The sequence below is a fragment of the Calypte anna genome, chromosome 15 (genome assembly GCF_003957555.1).
Source record: "Calypte anna isolate BGI_N300 chromosome 15, bCalAnn1_v1.p, whole genome shotgun sequence".
In the NCBI taxonomy this organism is placed as follows: domain Eukaryota; kingdom Metazoa; phylum Chordata; class Aves; order Apodiformes; family Trochilidae; genus Calypte; species Calypte anna.
Window position 1 is genome coordinate 9,257,890 of NC_044261.1, and position 14,009 is coordinate 9,271,898.

General features: G+C 45.6%; 1 protein-coding gene across 5 annotated transcripts in view; it reads right to left on the reverse strand.

The window, feature by feature from the left end:
• Positions 1-4,870: 4,870 nt before the first annotated feature.
• Positions 4,871-14,009, reverse strand: part of ADORA2A (adenosine A2a receptor) — a 28,154-nt gene continuing 19,015 nt past the window's right edge. For all 5 annotated transcript variants that reach the window (XM_030460655.1, XM_030460656.1, XM_030460657.1 and 2 more), the window contains one exon: positions 4,871-10,767. In XM_030460655.1, the coding sequence (XP_030316515.1) occupies positions 9,807-10,767 (961 nt within the window). In that variant the 3' untranslated portion in view covers positions 4,871-9,806. The remainder of the gene's footprint in view (positions 10,768-14,009) is intronic.

Below are 14,009 nucleotides of genomic sequence, written 5' to 3' on the forward strand. Positions count from 1 at the left end.
AAAAAAAAAAAAAAAAAAAAAAATAGCCTTAGGTCACTTCTAGTTTCCTTAGGATGCCTGACAAACAGCAGAGGCCAAAGGCCACAGATGCTGAGAGAGAGCAGGTTCCTGTGCCTCTTACCTGTAAGCTGACATCAGCAGATGCATCTCTTCAGGAAGCAGAACAGGGGCACGTGTTTTACAGCACTGGGATTCATCTGGTGTAAAGAGAACACAGCCACCTGGAAAACACTGGATTCATGGCTACGTGCACAAGGACCTCCCTTCAGAGAGAGTGAACGTGTCATTCAGCAGACAGAATGCATCCCCTTCTGAGACCTGACTGACACAAAGACTTCAGTGTTTGGTGTCACCCACACGTCACTGACATCCTGACTTCAGGACCCAGCCTTGTGACGGGAACACAGCATTAAACTCTCCCTGGGAGGATCGTGTGTTCCACAAAGTGCTTCCAAACCAAGTGCTGAATGAGAGATACTCCTGCAAGGGAATGAGAGATGGCTGTTAGCATGCAGAGAGCACATCCCTCTCTCCAGCTACACAGTGGAAATCTACAGGAACATTGTCACTGGAGTTCTTTTGAAGGTCCAGGTAGTACTGAACCACAGAAAGGGGCAGACAGCCCCTGGCATCTCAGATAAACTTCCTGTGCCTCCCAGGTCTTGCAAGAAAGGAGGGAACATCTGCAAATAGAGAACCTGGGAAGGGAGAGAACTTACTAGGGAAGCAAGTGCTTAGAGAAATTGAGCTATAAAAGTTTCTGTTTAAAAGCCTTGATTCCCAGGCTTTGGCTCAATCCATAAGGAACAGTGGATCTTGGGTTCAATCAAGTTGCAGATGAATGTTACATGGGTCAGTTCTGAGACTGGAAGGCCTCAGTGTAAGTTAGGGATATTACTGTATATTTCCTCTGGAAGGAAATCAAAATGCTATTTCTCATGAATTCAGAAAGGATGCAGCTGTAAAAGAAACAGCTGACTCTCAGTTTTAGTTGTGGCATTGAGTTACCAGTGGTGGGAGAAAAGACTATTTCTGTTTTTCTAATGCAACCTTTAGCATTTTGATCCTTCTGGAATTAAAGGATGATCTTGAGGAGGGTCTGGGATTTTTTCTCCACCCTATTGTTAGTGCTTTTGGCATGAATATAAAGAAAGGCAGGAAACACTTGGAATACTGGACTGCTCCCAAATGGCAGGCACCTCAGAAACCAGGCAGCCAGTTGTCCTTTACTTTAAGGTGCTGAGTGCTCATGTAGCCCAGCACCCTGGTGCCAGTGCTGGGTACTCTCCTCTTAAAACTCTGCCTTTGAATGAGCCTCAGTGATCTTAGTGAATTAACTGCAGCTCTCCCCTTGTGGCCTCTCTGGGACTGGGAACACAAACATCAGTCCTCTTCTCCCCAGTGTCTTTTGGCTCTGCAGAATAACTTCACAATCTGGTGTGTTATCACCACAGAACAGCACATGATAACCAGTTGTCTGCAGAGGAGCTTGTGTATATTAGAGCCCCTGCTACTGGGGCTAGCTCAGAAAACCTGAAAACCTGACTGTGATCACTCACAGTCATGGTTAAGAGAAGAGATGGCATGGCAGGGATTCACCTGGCAGCAGACAAGTCCCAGAGCTACCATTCCTGTCATCAGCAAAGTCTTCTGGATGATGGAATTGTTTAATATCACAGGATCCAATGTGCGTGGCAGGGCTGGTCAAAAGACATTAATAAAGGAAATAATACTGTTTAATGCCAACTGAAATGCCTGACATATTGCAGAGTAAAGAGAAAGGATGGGAGCATTCTGTGCCCCAGGGTTCACACCACTGCAAGCTGCATTTCTTTTCTTTTTATGGCCCAGCAGCAAAAGGTTGTATCAGCATGGATTCAAAATGACCTTCATCCAGCCTGGATCAGCATGGTCAGAGATGCCGGGGTCCAGTGCACCTGCCCTGGAGAAGGCTTCAGCATCTGCCACTGTTCAGCCCTTCAGCACACCTCCAAAATAGGAATTTGGCAAACAAAGTCAACAGAGTGCATTGCTAAGCAGAACATTCTGCCGAGTCCCAACACCAGGACTGCATGTTATAGGGCACTTGCCAATTCCTGAGTCAACTTTATTTATTATACACTAGGAAGGTCATGACGAATCTCAGAAGATAAAATCTGTGTCTGTCAAGCTGCCTTCCTTATTTTCATTGGCCCAGACCCTCACGTTCCACATCAACAATAACAGGACATGGGTTCAAGAGGCACCATGAGTGCAGCTTACCCTGAGATGGCCCAGGCTTGTTTTGCATTCTTCTTAGAATTGATCCAGGCTGCTTAATTCTCTTTATTAGGACTTCTTTGTTGTTGTTTGTATTCCTGGATGCATTCACCACACTTCACAAGAGCCTTACATCCCTGAGAATGCCAAAGCACAAGCACAAGCTTTTGATGCCAAATGCCCAAATGGTGCACCTTTAAGTTCTCCAGCAATGTGAAGTATTCCAACTGAGATACACTTAACTTCCATTTAGAAGTAATATCTTGGACTTATACCAGCCCAAAAGACATCTCCATGACCTCATCAACAGCTGAGACAGCAAAATACCCCATGAACAAGGATTTTCTTGTCTGTCATAAGCTGTTATCTAATCTATCTTTTGCCTTAGGTAAGGCAAAAAAAATCAGGGCTGCCTAGGGCTCTGGGTAAATCCTTGGCAAACAAAGCCTGAGCCATTGCAGCTCCAGTGCTGTCAGTGCATAAGTTAACAGGTTTAAAGAGTGCCCTAGGCTCTGTGGAAGTTTCACTCACCTCTCTGGATTGCAGATGGACACTCCCAAAAAAACACAGACCCAGGTTTGGAGTTCAGTGTAACAGGCTCAGACCACACAGTATGGATCTGCACTCCAAATAACCTCAGCTATAAATGGCTTATTCTGAACCTGCAGATTGAAAGCTCTTTTCCAAGTCCTCTCCTTTCACTTGCTGAAAAATCACCATGCTTGGCTTAGGTAACTTTCTTTGACATGTTGCAAGTACTACAATTCTTGAGATTTATTTCTGATCTTCTGAGATCTGGGTAGCACTTTCCTATCATGCTGCAGGATCTCAGCAGCAATTACTGCAGCCACACAGCAGAGAAATTATAATGCTTGTAAGAGTGGTGCATCTTACAGCCAAAAATCCTCCAGCAGTCCCATCCCATCTATTGGGTGATTTCTGAGGAAATATCTCCAATATTCTGAAATGTTCCCCTCCTCAAAACAGTACTGAAAGGGAGACTGGAAAGTCAGGGAGGAATACAGCTCCACTTACTGTTCAGGTGTTCACAGCTTTTAAATCCCCAAAACTTCTTGAAACACACTATGGTCAAGAGCACAGAAGTCACTTGTATGAACTATTCTTAGCAGCAGAGGCTTCCTGTATGGAGGCTGAAGTGACAAGGAAGATCCTACTGCTTTAAATATAGTGAAAAACTTTTAAGCCATAAACATTATCCACCCATTAGTAGGGAAAACACCAACCTCCATGCCCTCATCCTACTTTATCATTCAGAAATGTCATCAGTTCTCCAGTGCTGCAGTAAGACAGACACTATTTAGCAATATTATCAGACAGCTCTTAGTCTCCAGCAAAAGCCCTGTGCAATTTAGTTTCTCTGGGTGGCTAAGCCAAGGTGTGGATCTCTGAGCAGTTTTCCAGATCAGGATCAATTGTGTTGTTAAACTGGGAGCTCTCTCTGTTCTTTCAAGTACTTGCTTTCTTTAGGTATGGCCATTGTTTCCCTGGGCTCCTGCAGATGCCCATTGTTCCTCTGAGCTCCTGGCTTTTGATGCTGCAGAACAAAATGCACAGTGTTTGTGAAAGGAGGGGGGGAAAAAAAAAACAAAAAGCTTTTCAATTACACAGTTGGTTGAACAGCTTGGGCACAGCTGGCCACCAAGAACCAGGGTGCTGGCACCTCTCCACAAACTGGGGCCTTCAGTGAGACCACTAGCCCAGCTGCAAAGTGAACCCAAAGAGGGAATGACCAGTAGCTGGTGAACCCTCATTTCATCACTTCCCAATTCCAAATGCTCCTGGACTGTATAGCTGTTCACTAACCTCTTTCACACACACATTTAGCAGCTGCAGCTGGAGAAAGCTGGAACTTATTCCTGCTTCATCCTCTCAGCATTGCTCAGAATTGGCCTGAAAGACACCACAGCAGCATTTGGATTCCCCACCCCCCTACCTCCAGTTGGTTGGCAGCAGCCTGAGTGGCATTGCCAGAACAGGACACAGGTGTGAAACTGCAGTGGTCTTACAACATCTGAGGTGCACTGGCAGGGTCATGTGGAGGGAGAGTCAGCAGGCTGGGATGCTCCAGTAACAGCTGGAAAAGTTGTTTCATGGTCCAGATACAGACCCTTAAGGTTCTGTGATGTAGCACACTGACACCACAGTGGTTTGTGCAAATACAGTGTTCTACCTTGCATTCAGGACACAGCTATGAACATTTTCTCTGTTTGCCAAGATGACAGATCCCAGGGTGTCAGAGACGAGATGGGTCTTCTAGTCCTTTTAGGTCCATCACCAGAGTTCTTATATCTTCTGCAAAAGAATAGGCAGCACCAGGGAGAGAGCTCTCTGGAAGGATCAGGCTATGGAAAAAGCCAATAAAATAATACAAAAACACTTGCACAAAAAAGGGTCAGCCCAGATCATCCTGGGACAAAGGCACTCACACTCTCTTTTACAAATATATTTTATTATTTTAATGCTTATTAAGAAATGTAACCATGACAGACTCAGCAGCACCAGTGGCTCCTCACTGCCCAGCAGTCTGATGACTTCACAGATATGAAAACTTCACAGATTAAAAAAAAAAAAAAAAGAACAAAACAACAAACTTTGGTCAACTCACTTTAAATACATTTGCATGCACAGATGATCCCACCCCATTCCCTCCCCTCCCACTGGTAACTGACAAACAGAGGGAAAACAACAACTATATTCATAAAACATTTAAATTAAAAGAGTAATTGTTTTATAGTGACAACATGTGCAGCAGGGTGTTCACAGAGGCAGCTGCTCCACAGAACAGGGGGCCTGAACACCAGCTCCTGAGACATAAGGGTGGAAGCAAAGGTTGTTCTCCCATCAACAGGTTCCAGTCTTGACCTTAACACATCCTTGTGTGAACAGTCCCAGCACAGAAGTAAGACAGGGAATTACACACAGCACTGGCCCAGTTTTGAGATTCTCAGTCTCTCAGGGTTTGTCACCTCTCAAGCAAATGAAGAACTGTTTTACTGTAAAGAGGGCCAAAAGCTCAGGGCTAGGAAGAAAAAATACCTCTCTGGTATGACTCAGTGCACTCTGATGCCCAAAACAGATTGGGAGAGAACAGACTACCAGACAGCTAAATGCAGCAAACATCATTAGAGGATATTCTACAGCTTTAATGCATCTCAGCACTGTACAGCATACTCATCCTTCTCACAACACATGGCTAGACTGATTTGGTTTTAGGTAGGGCTCATATTCATGAAACAGAAGGGCTTCTGTTACACCAGGACATGATCATGAAATGGACAATGCATCTGAAAGGGAGATAATCCATAAGAAGTATCTCTACCTCAGACACACATAGACCATATAAAGTCAGCCCTCCATGCACATCAGGCAAGGCTGACCCTCTGCAGTGACCCCAGGAGAGCTGTAAGGCTGTACATCCTTTCCAGAGTCCTTCCTCAGCAAGTCATACTTTAGTCTCAGGCCAGCACCATCTGTGCAATCCCCAGCACCTCTCAGCACGTTCCATCTCCCCTCAAGTCCTCCTAAACACCTTCTCTACAAATTGTACTTCACCACCAGGATTTCCTGTCTAACCCTCCAGTCTGCTCCCACATCTTAGAGACTTTTCTAGATCCATCAGCATCCTCTGGAGCCTCTTTTCAAGGAACACTCAAAGATTCAGACTACTTTATGCAACTCCCAAATCCACCTGCACAATGAGCTTCCTATCACCAACTGGGATTACTGGCAAACCCTTTATCTCTACAGTAACCCCAGCTGTCCCACTATGCCAAATTGCTTCTCTGTTCAAGAGCTGCTGTTCAGGCTTGCACAGAGCTTTGAAATATTACTGACCCAAAAGAGTCTCTGCAGGACAAAGCTGTAAATACATTTATTTGCACACACCAAAAGTGGTGTCCTATTGAGGAGAGAGCCCCAGGAAGGACTCTTGATAAAATTTCTCCTGGCAAATGATCAAGCTTTACTTTCTCCACAATCCTATAAAGCAAATAAACCCTGGAGCCCAGGAGTCTCCAAGGAATGGTGAAATTCATGGAGTGCCCTCATTCCAAAGAAGGCACCACATATCTATATGGGTTTTCAGCCATTTTTAGTAAGAAGTTCCAGTTCAATGAAATTTGTCTCTTCTTACCCCAGCTCTTATTCTCTGGGCCCACTGCCCAACGAGGTCTTCTCCAGCCTCTCCTGATGGTCACCTCATTCTTCCCTTTGTCTTGGTACCATTTTTGTTTATCCAGAACAGCTATATTTCATCAGATAAACATTCTCCAGCTGAAAGGGAAATGAGGATATGAGGGGGAAGGTTAGGAAAAAATATTTAACTTTGACTTTTCTAATGATCCTTGCCCCATGTACTTTGGAAGGCAGGTACTTCTCTTAAGAGTGGAGGGCACTGCCAGGAGAAGGAAAGAGCACACTTCATTGATGGGACCCTACAGTTTTGGTTTTGCTTGTTGTTTTTAAGTAAAATAAAATAAAATAAAGCCTTGAAATCATGATTCCTAGGAAACAAGAAATAAGTCCCAACTCTTTTTCTAAAAGGCTCATGCTTCCCCTTAACAGCTGCTTTGGAAACATCTTCTGAAGGTCCATCTCAGACATGTGTTTGCCAGAAGGCACACAGCATGTGGTGCAATTGCCATCCTTTCCTTCCTGTCACTACAGACTTCCAACTCTAGATAAACCACACTCCCTCCATACCTCCACTGCTCTTCCTCCTGCACACATCCCCAGGCCCTTCACACACAATTTTCATTTCAAATCTGTATCACTTATACTGAAAGGGACTTGACACACTTGGGGGACATGTCAAGCAGCAACAGATAGTTCCAAGATGTCTGAAGACCCAGTAATCTCACATGATAATCTGGATGGCCAGGAAAGTTTTCCAGAGGGACAGTCCTAAGTTTGTTGCACCAACATAGATCAACTTGACTCTTGTGGCAATCGAACAAGAAGCTGCCACAACTGAGTGTGAAGAAGCTCAGGAAACAATAGAAAGCAACCAACCCACACCAGCTGTTGAAAGTCTGATGCAATGTGGCATAAAATATCCGTCTACAATGGCAACTTAACCTCAATGGGAGACACTTCTGCACTCACATGTGTCCCAGCATGAGGGACACTGGTATTTTCCCACACTTCCTTCCCTGCTCTGCTTCTTTGTGGACCTAATTGTTATTGACATGAACACCGGATGTAATCTTGTGTTATTCTTAGAAACATTTCAGCTGAGGCCTGAAGAGACCAGACCCCCATTTTCCTGACTGAGTTCCTCTGCCACTGTTACAGGTCAGAGGAGCCATCCCACAAATAACCTTCAGAAATATTCCATAAAGAACGATCAAGAGTAACAAGATCCCAGGTCACCCTACAGAGGAACTACCTACGACGTCAGTCACAGGGAAATGGCTTAGTGCTTGCTAATGGTGCTGGAGTGCTAATCCACTCCTCTGACGTTAGACTATGTGGAAGAACCATGCCAAGAAAGCATCAATTCAACTAAACTGTGAAGTCTATTGTTCCACAAAATTGCCTGTCTTTATGCTAAGGATTGTGGTGGCGACCACATCTTTTTATCTGTCTCACAGAAGCTTTGTGGTAGCCTGTAGCAGTTACATACTTGAACACGTTCAGCATTATAAACTAGTTTCCACCTTCATGTAGGGAGGCTGGCAAAAAGAAAATCCCCTTAAACCCCCCTGATTTTTAATAATATTAATAGTTTGCAATACTTAAAATGAATATGAAATAAGAGCAAACCAACCTAACCTGCTCTGCCTCAGATATCAAAATCCAGTTCCCCTGTCCTTGCTGAGAATGAGCTTATCTGACTTCTGAAATGTTTGTGGACAGGTATGAGGAGAAGCCAGGTTTGTGGGCTGATAGTTCTGATGAACCCATCTAGGGAATAAGCTTCAGATCCCTGGAATTACCAGACTTTTAGTTTACAAGTAGAACTACTACTGCCTGAATCTCCAGAAAGCTGATGGTACTGGACATGGATTGTTTGTCTAGAAAACAAAGACTAGAAAATCTTTAAGTAAAATTCAAGCTGGTGGGACATTCTGCTGTCCTTGAGCTACCAGACTTCTTAAGTGATACAGAAAATTATCAAACCACTGTGAAACAACTCTGCTACAAACCACATCGACACACACCCTTGCTCAGAACAGATTTGCCTGTTCTCTCACACAGTTCTGCAGTTCCTAAGCTGATTTCCACTGCTGATGAAGCTTGTCAGCTCCTCAGAGTAGGAGCATCCTCTAACCAGACAGATGTAGGTCTGTTGGCCTCTGCACCACAGGGACATATTTGGCTTCACAGTAAAACACATTAGGCAAAAAAAAAAAATCAGGGGAGAAAAGGTGTTTAAATAGAGCACACTGGAATTTCAAAAATAAGTATCAGGTACGTGTGTGCTTGTTTCCTCCCAAGAGAAGGGAAAAAAAAATTCAAAAATCCCACAGCCTTTTGAGTGAGGATGAAAAGGACCAAAACATGGAAAATTAGCTCCCCTCACACACATTTAGGGCCATGGAAGGAATTTGCATTCTAGGAGCCCAGGAGGACAAGCACAGAGATAGTGGGGAAAAAAGCAGTCATTGCCCACCAGTCCACTGCCAGCTCACATACCTGATAGCTCTTCACAACACCAAGGTACACAACCACCATGGTGACACAGACCACAACCTGGAATACTTGTCTGCTACCAGCAGCACAACAGCCCTTTTGCTAAGGGAAACCCACATTACAGACTCCATTTTCATTATTTGTCAGACAAGGAGGAGAGCTATGAGATTATATTTGCCTCGTGCATCTGGAACATTGAGTGCTCAGGGAATGGATATGAGTTCTTCCCCATCTTTTGTAACTTAAGATAAAGTAATCAGGACAAGAAAAAAAATCATTTGAGCAACCTGTTGCAGTATAAGCTTTTAAAACATGAACTGAAAGAAAAAATGCCATGGTTGAAGATATCCAAAGTTCCCATCAGGTAAATTCCTTCCCTATCCAAGCAGCTGCTGGCATCCGTCCTGACCAATAGATGTTGCTATCCCCCTTCGCTTTGCTGCAGGGCCAAAGTGCTAAACGGCTCCTCCCTGTTGCTCTTTGCAATTCTGCAAATGCTTCTGGCCATGCTTTTATTTCTGTTGGTAAAAACAGCAAAACTGACACATAACCACAGATACACAGTACAGCATCATGTCACGATATGCCCTGCATCAGCAAAGTCTCCCAGTGCTGAACTTGGAATGCCATCTTTGACCTTGGCACTGCCCTTGGTGACAGGACATGGATGGGTAATGTGTCCCTTCTTCCTTGGTCTGTTTCAACAGTCTCTTGGCTTTTCTCCAGTCTAGTATTGAGGATCATCCCAACAGTCCTGGGTAGGGACCCCTTTTTTCTCCACAGCAATCTGAATACACACCTCTCCCCCCGCCCCCCAGCCTTCCCTTTCTGCCATGGCAGAGGTCACCAATGGAAAAAAAAATAATTCTACCAGGTAGACTTTGAAAGTCTCATCAGGAAACATCAGCTGCTGCAAAGGCTGCTCTTTCTAGATCTGAGTAAGTCACCTGGCCATCAATTAGCTCCTCACTGTGAAGCTCCCTGTTCATGCATGCATCAGAGAGAATCCCATTTTTGCAGGAATGTGGGAGGTGCCCGTTTGTCTCCAGGTCCAGAGCGTTTCCATTCTGGTGCCATTCCAAGCCCGCTTTGCATTTGTTTAAGTCCTGCTTTTCGGGATCCCTGGGGATCTCTCCGTTGGTGTACACCTCCAGTGCATACTCACTGATGCGGATGCTGGCGTTCTCCGCGTCCCCCCCATGAGTGGAAGTCCGGGAGCTGGCTGGTCCTGCCTTGAACGGCTCCTTCCGACCCAGGATGTGCTGGCTGATGATTTTCCTGAAGGTGTATCGGAACTCCCTGATCCGGTAGGCATAAATTAGAGGATTTACCACTGAGTTGGCGTGAGACAAGATAATAGCCAGATACATCAGCCAGAGGGGAGCGTGGGCACAATTCGGGCAAAAAAGGGTAAAGCAGTTAATGATGTGTAGAGGAAGCCAGCAGACTGCAAACAAGCCAACAATGATGGCTAAAGACTTAGCTGCGTGGACTTCCTTCTGCAAAGTGGAGCGAGAACGTTCCCCGTGTACCATCTTGTTCTCCATCTGCTTGAGCTGTCGCCGGGCTGCCATGAAGATTTTCAAGTAGATACCAAACATGAGGAGGAGGGGCAAGAGCACACAGGCAAAGAAGTTGTAGTAGACCATGTACTCCATGGTGACCACAGCCTCAAAGAGACACACCACCATACTGTTGCTGCAGTTGATGGGAGAGGACTTGTTGGAACCCAGCTCTTCGATCTGGGAGCGCTTGTGCCACCCGAGCATTGGTGTCAAGCCAATGATGAAAGATAACACCCAGCAGATGGCAATGATCCCTTTAGCTCGAGAGCCAGTCACCAAGCCATTGTACCTATAAAGCAGAGGAAATGGGAATACCATCACTATGATTCAACAAGGTCCTGATACCCAAGCAACTTCCCAGTGACCCAGAAGACAGCAAGAAAGGCACCTGCTTCTTCAGGCAGGCCTTTGAACTGCTGTGCAGAAGCCATACAGCAAAATATAGGCTCCATGGTGGCACTGAATGCCTCATATTCCCCACCCTCCCCTTTCCTTTAGGCATTGAATAGGTGACAGAAAAGCAGGTAAATTAATACAGTTTTACAGTTTTACTCTGTGATCCTTCACTCAACCAGCCCACTTGGTCATGTGTGTAGATCTTGCAGCCTGGATTATCAACAGCAGTGCTCTGACCCTTGGTGATGAAGACCACCATGGCTCTCCTGCTGAGGGCTGAGGTAGTTCCTTTCTGCCAAAGGAGCACCTTGCAGCACAGAAGTGCTAGGGTCTGTCTTGCAGTAGATTTCTAAGCTAAAGAGCACCAAAGAACTTAGAGGCACAGTGCCATCAGACCCCTGTCCACATTCAGGTGTCATCCAGCAAAAATCTGCTGACAATTGCAGAAGCCAGGCTGGCATTTCCTTGCACAGCACCTCACTCTGCTCCACAACGGCAGGCAGAAGGCCTTCTGGAAGGTCAGCACCACCAGCCTTCCTCAAATAACTGAGACAAGTCAGCAGTGTTCCTCAGCAGCCCAGCTAAGCTCACCCCGTGTCATTCTCTGAAAGGAGGAATTAAGCTGAGGACAGTGCTCTGACTAGAGGTGTGCTGTGGTCTGCACCACACACACCAAAAGGGACTTCAGTGATGGAGGTAGTGATCTGCTTGGCTGAAGCCAGTGCTTTAGTAGTACATTCTCCAAGAGCTGTTGAAAGAGACAATAAGCAACACGGTAAGAACCTGACAGTGCAGCCAGGGACCTTTGTTTGTTTGAAATATCGGCCGGTTCCCAGGGCCTCACAGGTTACTGCGAGTCCTGAGCTGACTCCAGCAGTTCTTCTCTCTGAAAATGTAAATCAGGGCAACAGTTTAACATTTCAATGCAATTTCCTTCCCTTGGTAACGTTTAGCATGGAAAGTAGATGGCTGGATTCCCACATTGTCCAGCATGGGTCCCACACTGTACTTGACCCCTTGTGTCTGTGATCAGACAACGGTGACACTGGGCTCCCAGTGTTTACCCACTGCTTCTTCTCTCTCTGTCCCCAGAATTCTCTCAGCAAACAAACATTTAAAAAAATAATAATCCAAGAAACCATAGAAATGTTTCCATCTCTCAATGAAATAGTTACTCCCACAGGTTCAGCTCCCAATGCAAGTTCAAGACAGGGGAGCAGACAGGCTGCATTTGCTGGGCACAGTGCAGAATAGAGATCCTGCATGTGCTTTAAAGACCCTGCAAAAGGGCCTTGGAAGAGACCTGGCTCCATGCAAGACCAAACAGGTTTGAGTCTCTCTTCTTCAGTTACAAAGAAAAGAGGGAGTGGGTTAGGGAGATAATCACACAATTCCCAGTGCCCAAAACACACTGAAATCCTCCTTCCAAAAATGTGTGAGGGATCCAGCTTGTTCTGATAGAGAAAAAAGTCTTCTCCAGCAAGTAGTGGATCCTGCTCAATGCTTCAGGGATGCTAAGGGCACAGCATGACTGGTAAGAGGGAACCCACTCACATTCAGACCTCATCAACACCGCAAAACAGCATCTGTGCTTTGAAAAGTACACTGAGGGAGCAGAGGATTGGCTGAAGGCACTTGAAACTTGGAAGAACAAAAAACAAAACAAACCCCTCAAAACCCTGCAGCCCTGGAATTGGCTACATCTTGTCAGAGGAATTTTGAAATTGTGCAGCTGTTATCCCACGACTAGAGATGTCCCTTCTCTTCTACTAAAAATATATTCATTACTGCTCCAGGCAAACACCCCCCCCTGCTTCTCCCTCCCTCTTAACCTCTGGGGATTCCTATGCAACAATCTTTACAAGGCTTAGGAACAGCACTTAACCCAAGCAGCCTCCAGCTCTCCAGCACTCCAGTGAGTGCATTTCCATAATGCTGTGCTAACTACCTCCAAGGATAAGAGAGAAAGCTCACAGCATCTCTTCACAGAGTGTGTGGCACTATGTTGGCCAGGTATCCACTGAGAAGTGTCCATCCACTTGTGAGAGGCTGGTTTCTAGGACTCACATGAGACACCACTGGCTGACTTGGCTGAGGTAGGGTTCTAGTCCAGATGGGCTACCCTGGACTTGTTCCTTTTGAGCACTTTAAGATGTCAGCAGGCCAGCATTGAAGAGTTTGTGCACCTGTCTGGGCATCTTGCTAAGCTCACAGCAGCCAGGCCAAAGCTGCTCCCTGTATTCCTGGTGCTGTACAGCTCTACATGACCAGTTCAGGGCTCCAGAAAGCATCACATAATTGCAATTGCTGGCACCTATGCAGGAGACACAGCAGCTGCTCACACCTCCAGCCCATGTTCTGCATACTTGGAGGGTGACTTTGTAGCACATCTGATGTGTCCAGACAGCACTGGATCCACTGTGCACAAGCAGTTCTCCTGCTGCTTCCTGGAAACATTGGACTTGCTACACAAACAACAGCTACTTGTGAAATTCCAGACACAAAGAGCATTAGTGCAGAGCACAGGGATACTCATGGTGGAGATGTGTGTGAGGATAGGGGCACAAGACTCCTCCAGAAAACAAAATGCACTTTTACAAACCTAGGAAATTGTGGATTTTTTTTTCCCCAAATCATGTTACCTGCTCTGCTCTTCTTGTCGGTGCAATGGACACTGAGTAGGTGGGATCCCACAGGGAGGCAAACAGGGCTCCACACAGCAGTAAGAATAATAGTGGGCAGGCACCATTCTTTTGTTTTCAGAACAAAACTTCAGTAACAGCAAGTTCCCCGGCCCATGAAGCCACAGACAACTGGCACTGCTTTCAAAGCCAGGCCCCATGGTTGCTCAAAAGAGGAATTATTCTTGTTTCATATTAGGTTCAATCTGTCCATAATCTTTCTGACACAAACATGAGCACATGTAGGAAATGCTTGTCATACAGTCAAAAGATTTATGGTGAGCAGGGAAAGAAGTAAGTCCAGATATGGCTCAAAGTGACAATAAAACATTAACTCCCTGATTCATTGATTCAGATGCTCATATATGAACATTTGAGAAGGCAACTCTAGAGAATCAAGGCAACTGCTAAAACAGGCTATTCTCAGCACAAAGGTCCCTTCCACGTGCTGTGG